This window comes from Triplophysa rosa, linkage group LG4 (genome assembly GCF_024868665.1).
Source record: "Triplophysa rosa linkage group LG4, Trosa_1v2, whole genome shotgun sequence".
NCBI classification, from domain to species: domain Eukaryota; kingdom Metazoa; phylum Chordata; class Actinopteri; order Cypriniformes; family Nemacheilidae; genus Triplophysa; species Triplophysa rosa.
Window position 1 is genome coordinate 25307741 of NC_079893.1, and position 14288 is coordinate 25322028.

A 14288-nucleotide genomic window follows, 5' to 3' on the forward strand; every position below is an offset into this window, starting at 1 on the left:
ATGGACACAAAACCATTGAGACACTTCTCAGAATATCTTCTATTGTGTTCCACAAAAGAAAGAGTCATTTACATAAATGACAACAAAATCTTTATTTTTGGATGAACTATCCCTTCAGTGATTAAGAAACAATTTATTGTCACTCAGTAAGAATTCAAAAATGATATGGTTGATAAAGAACATTTTTGTTAATGGCTCTGAAACGTTTAATACTGGAAGACATGAGTGAATACTGACCAAGAATAAGAGTTTAAACCAAAACTACTCGTAAACCATCCAATCCCTCCAGCAAAGGGAGTCTCTGTAGCTTTACCTGCTGGTGTCTTTCAGAATGTCCGATTTTCTCCTAGACTGTGCTGCCTGTTTTACAGGTTCCTCTCACTCTGCTGCGAGAGGTTAAGCTTACTTGTAATGGAGGTAAATTTTACAACATATGTCTCCATTCTCATATCTGTCCAGCTGTCCCTTTCCCAAATGCATATTGCCTTTCATGAATTCATTTCTGCCAGGAAGGCTATTGTATTATACGGTATGTTGTGTTCACCAGCTGCTTTCTTTTAAACAGGACAGAATAACGGTCTAGTCTGAAACATTGTTTATTGGTTTAATGTATCTTGTTAATGTTAAGCTGCATGATGAAGCTAAATGAAAGGAATTCAGCAAACCAGCCAGCAAAAAACGAATGCTAACTGGACGAATAGTCGAATGGACATTAATAGCATTTGGATTGCAGAATGCATGTTCACAAGTTAGAGACTAAACACGGTGTCTGTGGTGTTTGCTGGTTTTCTTTAAATGGCCTTTTTCTTACACAGGAGACTCTTCTATCTTGCCTGATGCATTCCAGTTATTTTCCATCAGACATTCTCTCTCTCACACACACACACACACACACACACACACACGTACCCACGCACACTTCCTCAACATCAAAATAGTTTTTAAAAGTCTAGCGTTTAGCTGCTTGTGTTTCTTGAGTTCCTGCCAAGAGTGTCTATATATATAGTTTGAAAGTCACACTGAGTACAACATGGCAGTGTTGTGGGTAAAATATCCTGATTCAGCCAGGTTAAAACTAAAGTCTGGTCAAGCAGACAATAAAAAACAATCCTTAAAAGACTCTCAGCTCAGGCCAGTTTTATGAACAAGTGGGCCTTTACAAACTCATACTCAGGACAGGGCACGACACTAGTAGCAATGAATGCAGCCAATATCAAAAGGATCAAAGAGAAAGTTCTTATCGATTGTTAGTAGTTATTTATAGTTTTATTAAAGGGACAGTTCACACAGAAATGAAAATTCTGTCATCGGTTGCTTACCCTCTAGTTGTTCCAAAACTGTATACATTGCTTTGTTCTGTTGAACACAAAGAAAGATATTTGGAAGAATGTTAGCAACTGACAGTTCTGGGACACCATTGACCACCATAGTAGGAAAAATGATTGTATAAATTTCTTCGTTCTGTTGAACACAAAAGAAGATATTTTGAAGAATTCAGAAAAGCAAACCGTTCTGGGGCACTTTTGACTACCATTTTAATTTTTTCTACTATCAGTTGCTCACATTCTTCCAAAAATCTGTGTGTGTGTTCAACAGAACAAAGAAATTTATACAGTTTTGGAACAACGTTATTATATTATAATAACATGATATTCATTTATATTAATATTATATTATTAATCATTAATATTATATTAGGGTTTGCAGCATCCAGTGAAAAATATAGCAAGATACATTTCATATGGAAAATATATTTAATTTAAAGCTGGGTTTGTCTTCATACATTAGTATTGTGACTTAAGCAGTATCTTATGACATATGCGATGCAGCCATGTGTTGACCATACAGCTGCAGAGATCAATGAAATTTCAGATGAATATTTTTATTATCATGATTCACTTGGATGGTTTTGGTGTTTGTTTAAAGATATTCTTCTGTCATTAATGTCTTTCAACACAGGTGTTAAAAAGATGTTTCGTCACAACACTAACTTAAATGAGTTTCTTTTCCAGGTTACGGCACCAGGCGCACAAAGAGCTCTATGCATACAAGCAGGTGAAAACTTTTGTCATTGTGTCTCTGTCTACCACTATAAATTTACTGTATTGTATCAATGTAGACCATCAATGTAAAATGTAAATATTTGTAAAAATGTAATAAAACATTTATTGTGTTTTTGAACTCATTTTTTCACAGGTTATTCAAAAGGAAAAAGTCAAAGAATTAAATTTACATGAGGTGAGTGCCCGCTGCCTTTTCTTATCCATTTGTACACACACACACTTAAAAAATTTTTTTTTTGTTTGATAAGCTGTTTTCTTTATTTTGGCACTAATCTTTATGTGGAGATTTGACCCCCACACTGCAGGACCATACATACATATACTGTGTGTGTGTGTGTGTGTGTGTGTGTGTGCGTGCGTGCGTGCGTGCGTGCGTGCGTGCGCGCGCGCGCGTGCGTGCGTGCGTGCGTGCGTGCGTGTGTGTGTGTGTGTGTATGCCTTTATGTAATTGCTGAATGAACTTTTATTCGCAACAACCTACATTCAAGAATACATTATTCATTCACTATGTTGCTTGAGCTGGAGACATGACACAACAGACCATTGAATTAGCACAGAGCCTCTTCACAGTCTCCGTTAGCAGCGAATTACTCTCATCACTGCCTAGTTAGACAGTAACCGTGGTGACCAATGTCAGCCGCGACATTAACAAATATCAGTTACATTTGACCTTTCGGTGGTTACAGAATATTAAACCCAAATTACATGTTACATAGGGTCCTTTTTAATCCGTTTCATTTTTCCTAAATGCAGTTTTATTTTTTTCCCAAATTCCATTTTTTCTGTTCTGGATTCCGTGTTTTCCGTCGTTTACTGTACAATAGTAATGAATATATTTGCCAACATGAAAAAATACTTCAGTAAACTATAGTTTTCATTTATAAACTATATTTCAAAACATACAGTGGATACTTTGAACCATACAGGGGAAAAAATAAGGTATAATGTACTTAACTATGTTAATAAACCATCTTACCAGTATTTTTTCAGGTCTACTTAAATTTAAGTACTATTTTTACTAAAGTAATATTTTTTTAAATAAGTATTCTTTTTATTGACTAGCACATTAACTTCCATTTACTAAAGTAAATAATAAATGAATAAAAATGGTCGAATTATAAAAACAATTCAAGGGGTATGTTGTGGTAAAATGTGGGTGTGTTATAACTTATTCAAGTTAACCGGACTTTTATTTTGATGGGTCACCGCAAAGGGTGTTTGACAGAAGCTCCAATGCAGTTGAAAGCTCCACACGAACATTACCCATGCAGTACATGCAACCGAACCACTTTTAATACAGACACGCAAAACAAGCAGATTATTTAAACCACATCTGAATAATTCTAACGTTTTTCATAGCACAATTTGCATTTTGATAGCTGTTGAGCGCTACTTTCTGGTTAAGAAGTAATACATTTGCCAGATTCTGTGCCACAGCAAATTCCATTTTTATGCCTAGATTCCGCAATTCCATCTGCGTTTTTCGCATTGCGGAAATCATAGGGCCCTGAAAACAAGGACCTTTACAAAGACATCTGCGCGCTCTGTGTTTAATTACATTGTGTGCTAAAGATAGTCCATGACATGTTTAACCTCCACCTCGATCCCCTGTATACAACTGCTATCATTTGACTGGCCACTGTCCCGACTTCATGCTCAAGTGCTAATGAAATGCTATCGGCGATGTTGAGGTGCGAGGGCAACCGAGGTCTATCTAACTCTCCTGGAATTTCTCGCAACAGCTCACGGTCGAGGAAAAGTTTTCAGTCTAAGGTCCTGCTGTATTTTACGCTTTAACCGGATGTTATTTTATTATCCCTTCTGGCCGCAAATGTGCACAAACATGTAATCTTTTAACAATGACACGGTCATAACAGTAACGCCACTGTTTTGTGCCACACTGAGTAATGATTTATTAGAATTCTTTGGCCCACTTGTTGCTTCTGGCATTTCTCATTTGTATTTGATACAAACAGCCCTTCAAATAGTCACACACTGACTTTTTCAAAGATTTGTTTCGTTTAACTTATGTTCAAAACACGCTCCTTAAATGTTTCTTAAGGCAACAATGCCCATTGACCAGACCAGCATATGTATCAACAGAACTGAAGGGTTCATTCACAAATTCTACTTGTTTGATATTCTATCTTATTCAGTATTGGTAAATTATGCTGTCAGAAACCAATAAGGATTTAAAATATTAATCTCAGCTCCAGTCAACACATTTTATCATTTTGTTTAACAAATCCAAGATTTCCTCTAAAATGACTAAAAGCACTAAAAAGTGAAAAGGGGTTTACCAATGTTGTGAATTAAATGTTTCAGTAATACCTAGAATGCATTGTACTGTAGGTCAGTCTGCATACAACTTGTGCCTGGCAAATATAAATCTTTGATATACTTTGTCTGTATATACTGTAGCATCTAAATGTTCAAGACTCAGTAAGCATTACTTTGGTTTTCTTTTAAAATCTAAATGAAGCAGAAGCTGGGGTCATCTGAGGTTTGTACGGCAGACATATCCTGCAAAAGATTATAATGTCGTGACATCGGGTAAAAATGTATGTCATGAGACGCTACTAAGCAGAAGCATATGCTTTAGACAGGACATGTTACCACAAAATAGAGTACTATATGGATTTGTCAGAAAGCAACACACATTAAGTCACGTCTGCTGGTAAATCTGGTTTCCATTTGCATGTGTGCTCAGATGTTAAGAAAGGTCTTGCATAAAGAGACGTGGGCTGGGCTACATAAGCCACGGGGGAAAAACAATGTTATGATCGTATGCTCAGACATGAGTTTCCCACCAGCACAGCTGAGTTCAAGAAACATTTAGCTATCTGCTTTACATATACATGTGTTACATACGCAGATGTATAGGACTTCACGCTGCACTCCCACCCCTGTCCTTGATCCTCTGCTACTTGATCTACGCGAGGTGTCGGGCTGCACCTCTCTTTGCCAGATGAGTGAATATACAGTAATGTAGCCCTTGGAACATTTGGTATCGTTCCCGGTAGACACAGATGCCTTATAGAGCTGTGAACTGATGATTGACATGCAAAGCCTAGCGTATACGCCAGACGGTTGTCATGATAGCTTTAATATAGATCCCCGCTTGGCAACCAGTGAGAACATGGACATAAATATCACAAAGTCAGCGAGTATGATTTTTTTTGTCCAGTTCCGCAGCAGTGACGAAAATAAAGCCGCACGATTTGTATTTCATAAGGCTCACGCGTAGCTGCTGTTCTCTAGGTGAGAGATCACGTAGATGAGAGCAGAACGGTGAACATGAACATAAAGGTTTATTTACGTTTGTTAAAAATCACCCCCGGGGAGTTGCTTTTTAACCGCAGAGGTGGCCCTTTCAAGTCAACAGGCCAGCTGAAAAGGGGAGGGATGGAGAGGAATGCTTATAAAAGGAACTAGGGTGACATACCAATTCCAGGGGCTGTTATTTACATAAAAAAGGTTTTGGTAGGTAAATGCATAGTTTAATTAAAAGGCAAAGTTCACCCAAAAATGTCAATTCTGTCACCTTTTACTCACCCTTATGTCACACAAAAGAAGATACATTGGACCCCATTGACTTCCGTTGTATCGACACAAACCACTGAGACATTTCTTAAAATATCTTGTTTTGTTTTCCACATAAGAATTGTGTTTGAATGATATCAGGTTGACAAAATGATGCGAGCACTTTTATTTTTGGGTGAACTATCACTTTAAATTGTTTGAATTGGAATGATAGTCAGAGACTTACTGATGTAAATAAATCTGTTCAGATAAAACTAACTACCACAGACAACATTGATTGTCATGATTTGCACATTCATTTGCTGTCTTTCCTAAACCTTGGATGTCCAAATTTGCAGGAAACTGAAAAACCACTGTACTTTTTAAATGATTAAAACTGTGTTGTCAAAGTTGACTAGCACTTTTAATACTTTGTATTGGTGAGATATTTGCAAAACCCAGTGACAAACGGTGACTAACAATAATGATTTCTGGCAAAAAATCAAAATCAAAATATGGAAATACGAGGTTTCAGAAGGACAGAAGCGATATTTAAATGTTAAACATTGAAGATGAAAGACACTGTATGTTGTTTTCTAATACAAGTAATGGAAAGTACAGAAAAGTGGCCAGCAAGTTGTAGTTGTTCTAGCTTTGCTCACATGTTGTGTGCGTGCTGGTAATGTCTTACAATATAAAACCAGAACCACTGAAGTAAATGCATGATCTGTTTTGCGCAGGATGCTACATGTTTAGTGTTATAAAGAAACTCACACACATAAAGACAAATGTTTTTTGCCCCATCTCCGACCCCGTTGCCATTGGTATCTTACAAAACCCAGCAATGTGCATTCATCAACAGTCTCTAACCCCGAGACGTGTGCTCATCTAAAACAGAGAACCGTTGTGTCTCTGTCGTTCTCAGGCCCCCCCGGCCACAGTCAATGACACCTAAAGCACAGCATTAACTATATTGTTAAATGATACACACTGAATTGTATAGAATTGTAGTGACACTGGAATGATAAGCACTGTTTGTGTGCAATCTCTTTTGTTCTTTTACAATTATTACAGTTGTTCATTCACTCTGCCTTTATTTACTGTCAACAAGTAGGGTAACGAGGTATTTACATTGTAAACAGCTCATGTTATTTAGGAGGCCTCTAGAAAAGATAACGTAGATTGTGCATATCAGTACTAAGTTTATAATGATAAGGGGCTGTGTTTCTGTCGGCGTACGGCGTGTGTTTTCAATTGTTTCCAACGTTTAATTAAGCCCAAATGTGAGACTAAGCGTTTTCCCTGCCTCCTATAGCACCAGGTCTAGACACGAAGCAATCCGAAAATATTTCAGTGATGTCTACATCCATGAAATGTTGCCATTTGTTGAGATGAAATGCCATATCTAGACCCCCAACTGCTACATTTCACAGCTAGATTGGAGACTCGTAATCTTTCAGGATGTAAATCATCATGCAAATGACATGTTGAAACGTGTAGTCAGTGGAACAGTTTTCCTTAACATTTGGGTTAAAAACGGATTGTTTTCTCTTCCCAGATTTGTGCGGTGTGTTTGGAAGAGTTCAAGCAGAAGGACGAGCTGGGCATCTGCCCGTGTAAACATGCTTTCCACAGAAAGTGAGTATCCTGGCAGTTTTCTTAAGCAGAAAATCAGTGTTACGTCTGAAAACTACAGACGTCATTAAACATGTTGGCACAATCACAACAGTTTGTACTGCAAACGCATTTGAAACAATGTCATTTTATTACGCAATTGTGCAATTTTGTTAGGACAAACACCAAACAAAATTGCAAAAATAATATTTCCAATGATAATAAAATCATATTGTTTCAAATGCTGCCTCGAACACAAAGTTCCAACCCAAGTTTCCGTCGTTGGTTGACTGTAATCTGACAGTCAACCAATCTGCCATTGATGAGCAGGAGGTTTAGTGGAAATAACTGTCTGCCTCACCCATCTCCTTCTGTGAGACATTAGCACTGGGCTAAATGTCAAAGTAAAGCTTGGACACATCACAGGGGCAGGAGCTCTCAGTTCTTTCTGAGCATTTCACTTTGACGTCACGGCAGCTAACTAGGCTTCAGAGTTCAAACGGGTAGATAACGTTATGTAGTTGACGTTCTTTTAGGATGTCTTACAAAAATATAGCGAATATATTCCCTCCGTGTTTTTTTTGCTACATTAGCTAGGATTTCATAGACTTTCATTGTTTCTATCCGTTAATCACACTCCTGCACCTAACCAATACACAAACTTGTTTACATTGATTTCAAAGAAACAGTTTTTTTGCCAATTGATGAGTTTTTTATGAGATTAAGGACCACCTACAATGTCCTTATGAGTGGGTTTTTGACATGTTTACTATTTTTTTGTGGGTCCTAGTGAAAATTCTTCTGTTCAGATTTGTATATCTGTCAGGACCACTGTCGTCAAATGTTTAAACAATAGCAATATTTAAGTTTGGCGGAACGAAACTGTTCTGAGCAAACTCTCTCATGCAGCCTTTCATGGACATAGCGGGAGCGCAGCAATGCATGACCCCCCCCCCACCTGGGGAATTAGAACAGTTCATGATGCGTAACAGGATTAAATTAAAATGATCCAACAGATGCAGGCAGATATGGAGGAGATGGGGATGGAGGTGGGTACGATTAAGCAGCTGATAAGGAGCAGAGAAATGCAACTTGAATAGGACCAGTCTGGTTAACGTTGATTAGCTGCACCTGTGTAGTATATGAACACCTTAATATGTGGTAAAGTGTGACATTTCTCTCACAAACAAAAGTTCTTGTTGCTGTGCCACGACGGCGCTGGCTGAGACCCCAGATTGACCTAAATACTAATATAACATGATAATCATAAGATGTGTATCATATGATTTTGCATGTCACACTGTATGATGGATGACACAGACATTCACCCTCCAAAAAGTTCTCGTACCACTTTCCCAGCCAGACGTAGAGAGAAACTGAACAAATCTGGACCATAAATGAAGGATAGAAAACATGAAATAGAGATATGGACTTAGATTCTTTGTATATGTAGTGTATTTAGAAAAGAATGTGTACTATTTTTGCACGGGTTATATCAATATATATCAATAGAACTCATTTTTTACTTCAACCATACACTTGAAATGAACACACCTATCTACAAACTGACTCGGTGGTTTAATGGGGACTCCTGTATCATAGATCTGTTTGTGTTCCTGCCGCGCCCAAGAGGGCCTAAAATAGATCTGTGCTTACAGTGAATTATTCATCAGCGCCGGGATCTCAGCGTCGCTCAGAATAACCCAAGATTTAACTCCGTTTCACATTCCACAAGCTTGTTCGCATTCTATTCTGCTAGTTCAGACCTGTTCGTCATATGAGATTATTATTTAGAAGGAAAGTGTGTATAGACCCAGTCAAATAGATGATCAGAATTTTGTTATACAGCCACCCGGTATCACTGCTGCCAAATTTGAGAAATTGTGGTCGTATCATTATCTAATTTTCCTTTCATCTCCTACAATCCTTCTCTTTGTGTCATTCTCAGGTGCCTTATTAAATGGCTGGAGGTGAGGAAGGTATGCCCGCTGTGCAACATGCCCGTCTTGCAGCTGGCCCAGCAACACAGCGTGTCCGATCCCGTGCCGCCGTCGCAGCAGCCTCTGCCCGGAGTGGAGAACCCAGTGTAGCCCCTCCTACTTCTCCTGTGACCGCCTTCACACTCCCTTCTGTACAGGTACAAGCTCACCAAGGACAGACTGCAGGATTTGTCCCCAGAGCCACGGAGACCTTTGACCTGCGTGCGTTCGTGCTCTGCCTTGGTGGCTTCACAAAGGACTCTCTCAAAATACGGCAGTAGTTGAGTTACACATCTTATATTTGGGTTTGGCTCTTTTTCCTGTGATATAATGAAGAAGAATCGAGATTACATGGCCAAGCCGTGTTTATAATAACCGGTCCACACCAAAGCACTTTTTTGAGGACACCATTAAGAGGAAAAAAATAACACGTTTTTTAACACGCACTTTAAACAAACTCTAACCTAGTTGCTTGTGATAGTAGCAAGATTTTATTTTATATTTCATTTCTGAATTTTTTGTTTATGTACAGAGCCACAGAGCAAAGCATTGGTTTTCTTTTGATTAGGGAGGGTAACGTTTATACTGTATATTTAAGGGACAGCAGCTCTCCATTGTGTATATGTTTGTCTGTGTGAGTGTTTGTGTATTGACAGTCTGTAGAAAGCAGCTTAGTACCAGCTCATGAACAAAACGGATCTCAAAAAATAGCCAATTATTATCTGTTTGTAAATGTTGCTTTTGAACACTGATCTTGGACTGTTTGTCTTATTGTGATTATTATTATGAAATTGTTAATTTGACTGGAAAAAAGTCTGCAGGGCTGTATCGGTAGATACGGATCACTGTGACTTTTAGCTGGTGGCCAAAAAACATGAGTAGAGAATTTGTGACCCATCAGTATTTCATCTTTGTGTGTGACCTGCTTTAAAATTGAGCTGTGTTAAATACACACAACCATACACATTTGGTAAGTTTATTTCATTAGGATACTACCTATATAAGACTGAATTAGCCTGATAAACATCATCATTCCAAAACCTTATTAGATATGCTAAATAATTTACCACCCAAATCAGTATGGAATATTTAATGTAACAGGCATTGATGGTATTGTTAATAAATACAGTATGGTTCAAATGTTTAGGGTCACTTACCCATTCATTCTTATAATTCTCCTTGACTAGAATTTGTAAAAATGTTCACTTGGCATTTTATGAACCAGCTTCTTAAGGTGCATTTAAAACAGCATAGGAGTTCCCATCTATACCGGACTTTTATTGACTGGTTTCTTTATTATTCTGTTAGTAAGGTTGAATAAAACCATTAAAACAATTCTATTTACTGAAATCAAATAAAATATTTGCCTATGTATTTTTTAAAAAGAAACAAAAATGATTAATATTGCCTAGGAATCAACAGAAATAAGCTGAGGCAGTAATGTTGTTATCTGAAAATAAATAAAAGCTAAACTACATAATAAAATGACAAAAACACATAACAAAATTGCTAAAAAGTCAACTTAAAATTATATTAGAAAAAAATATCAAAATAAAAGCCAATTCAAAATATTGACAATAAAGCTTCTGTAATACTGAAATCTAAACTATAATAACTCTGAATCATCAATTTTAAAAACATTTTTCAGATACATTTTGTAAATAAAATAATGTGTTTGCACAATTATATTTTTTGTCTACAAAACTAATTTAACATTTCAGCATACACCTTTAGATTAAAAGATTTGCGAAATCACGAGAAACATTTCAATCAAGTGACCCTAAACTTTTGAAATGAAGTGTCCGTTTAAAGCTGTCCCAAAAATTCCATCTCTGAGGTAACTAAACCTTTGCACCTTTTGTTTTGTTTTCACTAACTGTTCAGTTTAGTAGTTTCTGACTTGTATTGCCCATCCAGAATCTTGTTTTTAGTTCAGTACTTTAGATTCAGAGTACTGCAGGTGTGTTATTGCATTCATGGAAATATTTGCAAATATTTCACATTTGAACTGAACAAAATATCCCAAAGCATTCATGAATTAAAATATATAATAGGTTAGATGCTGCAGAGACTGTTAGTGTCTAGACATTTGTTCTATTGTTTTTCTGTTTATATCCAAATCTCACTTTGTATTGCATGGAGATTGAGTTCGCCCATAGAACCGTCATAATGCAAAGCAGTAAACCGATTGTGTATACCTTTGTGTATTTATCCTGTCTCTCATCATCTAGAGCTGCATATCTTTCTAATAAATGGGAAAGTGTAGAAAGCCCCAGACGCCTCCAACAAATATTAAGAAATGAAATTTCTAGTAACGTCAATCAAACTAGACGCGCTACAGAAACAACCTCAAATCTGATGTGATGATGTCATAAGGACCGGTGAGTTCTCTTATAATAGAACCAGATGACATAGAGTCTAGTCTAGTATCATTCCAGCATCTTTCAGAGTGAGCCACACTGAATCAGTTTTTTCCACATGGACACAAAGAGTCCTCAGCCATTATGATCAATGGCCATCACCCCTCATAGAGACAGCACTGGTCTACCGCAGGTCTCGGCTCACAGCCTGCGGGGTGGATGCAGTCAGCAGATCGGAGCTTTTCTTTATTCTCTGTAATAGAATAGAAGCTCTGGCTCTTTCCCCACTCTTCAGTGCCGCAGTTTTTTGCGTGAGTGTCACGCTGGGTCTCTGTGCCCTCCAGGTTAATGGCAGCCCTACTACACATGGAGGTTCAGATTGTGAATTTTAGTTAAGCCTGTTTAATGTGAGATTGGTTTATTTATTTTTTTGCATTTGCTACGTGTGTGAGGAAACTCTTTTATTTCCTTAAGAGGATGTTTTTTCATTTTTGATTGGTTGGCTCTGGTACATTGTCATACATTGTCTTACCGATGTGTAAAACACTGATGGTTCCTTCGCGTATGTAATTCCTTATCAGTGTTGGGTAAGTTACTCTGAAAAAGTAATTAATTACAGTTACTAATTACATATTCAATAGTGTAATTAGATTACTGTACAAATTACTCTCTCCAAAAAGTATTTAATTACTTATTACTAATTACTTTCTATATCCTACATCAACCTTGATTAGTTAAGTGATTGAAGGATAGACATGAAACGGCTTATTTAATTCATTCAAATAAATAATATTAAACTTCATAAAGTAGTATTATTAACTGACCAAAGTATTACAGCTGTGAGAATTATACATTAAAGCAAGGATTTTAAAGTTAGACTTTGAATTTTTATGTCAATTCCACTATTGCACACACATATATTACACAAAGTATTTAGTTTAATTACATCAGAAGTAACTGTAATTAAATTACATTAAAAAGAAGAGTAATCCCTTACTTTACTTGTTCAAGGGGAAAATAATTAAATTACAGTAACTAATTACGTAGTAACTAGTTACACCCAACACTGTTCCTTATCAAGTATTGTTAAATTCAGTCCTAAATTAGAGTCATTTTTTGGCTTTTTTAACACTGCGGGTCTTAAATGTGTACTATGGGTCACTCAGATATTGAATGTATGCATATAGATAGCTGTGGTTTGTCATTATAATGTAAAAGTAGTTGATTGCGTCTAAGATCGAGTTACGTCCGTTTTGGTGGTATCGGTGCCTCGCCACACAGGCAGAAGTGGGAAGCGGTTTAATTTATTGTGTGCTAAAATGTAAAGCTCTAACATTTCAGTAGTTGTTTCTTACAGCCCTAATTTGGGGATAATGGAGATTAGGCAAAGGGAATGTTTGCATTGTTAAAACATTCAAATAAAGCCACAATCTTACATTTTACAGCAATTTCCAGAAAACAGAAAAGGTTTCTATGAGCAAAATGAGTGTGTTCATAATCAACTAAGTAGGTAGTCTTAAAGCACGTTGGGAATGTTAAGTGATAGACTAGCGTATATCTTTACCGTGCATATGCCAAATAATGTTTTCTACTGAGCATTGCTGAGAGTGCCAGTTAACGTGTTTTTATTTTGAAAAGGTAAAAATGAGATTTGACTGCAATTGTAGCCCTTTTTCATGTTATTGGTTTCCTGTTCAAACAGGCTGTTAGACCACACAAAGACATGTTTTTATTCATAAAAAAATGCTGTTCAGTAGGATTGGCTCAATTTTTGTTGTAGTGCACTGGTCATTTTAATAGAATATGATTAATGGCCACTAATTTACCTTAACCTTTTAAAAATTATTTGATACATGGTTACTATTAAAACTGCCAGTTTATAAGTTGTAGATGATTCTTGTAATTGTTATTGAAAATGAAAAAGTCATTGAAAAGATAATTCCCCCACCTCATCACCACTCTATTGCCTCCTGCAGAGATTACCTAATGTGGCCCCACCCCCTCACCATTCCCCCCACTGTGACCTCACACGTTTAAACATGATGAGCCACACCCCTTCTGAACACCACGGTTTTAACACTGCTAATGTTTGTGTATCTCACAAACATGTTTGTAAAAGTAAGAATTCTGCAACAGAATATTTTCTGTACAGTATTTGTAAACTATATTTTTGTATATTTAATCAACTTTTTGAAGAAAATAAAAATGCAAAGATGCTTTTTTTTGCTAATTTTGTGTTATATTCATTAAAATACGTTGCATGTGACTGACTTGAATTGTAAATAAAGTTTCCAAGTTTTTGAAATAAAGAATATCGCTTGTTTTATTTAAACCCAGCATTCTCACTGAAGACCAGCCAACAGAACATGAGCTTTATGTGAGGTGTGGAATGGATGTGGGAGGAGGTCCTACATCCCACTGTGGCCTCAGTATGAATCCACGTGCATTAATGTCTTGTACTAGTTTTATTTGGTTTTAAGTAAATATATTGTATATATATACACCAAACATCTTAACTATTATTGGAAGAATTCTTCATGTAACGCTTTAATTGTACTTTATATACATGCACATCAACATGAATAGGCCTAAGAATATAGCTTCAAAGAGACTGAACTGAAGCAGGCCCTTCTGATTTTAAGCATACACCATTAGATGTTTAAGATCATGAAAAACATTTCGAACAAACGTCAATTCCTGAGGTGAGTGACTAAACCTGTTTGCACCTTTTTCACTAACTGATCCTAGAA

At 36.8% G+C, this 14288-nt stretch overlaps 1 protein-coding gene across 3 annotated transcripts in view; it reads left to right on the plus strand.

Annotated features, from left to right (window-relative positions):
• Positions 1-13830, plus strand: part of rnf24 (ring finger protein 24) — a 36884-nt gene extending 23054 nt beyond the window's left edge. For all 3 annotated transcript variants that reach the window (XM_057331376.1, XM_057331377.1, XM_057331378.1), the window contains 4 exons: positions 2013-2055; positions 2197-2238; positions 7144-7223; positions 9148-13830. In XM_057331376.1, coding sequence (XP_057187359.1) covers positions 2013-2055; positions 2197-2238; positions 7144-7223; positions 9148-9289 — 307 coding nt within the window. In that variant the 3' untranslated portion in view covers positions 9290-13830. The remainder of the gene's footprint in view (positions 1-2012; positions 2056-2196; positions 2239-7143; positions 7224-9147) is intronic.
• Positions 13831-14288: the final 458 nt, after the last annotated feature.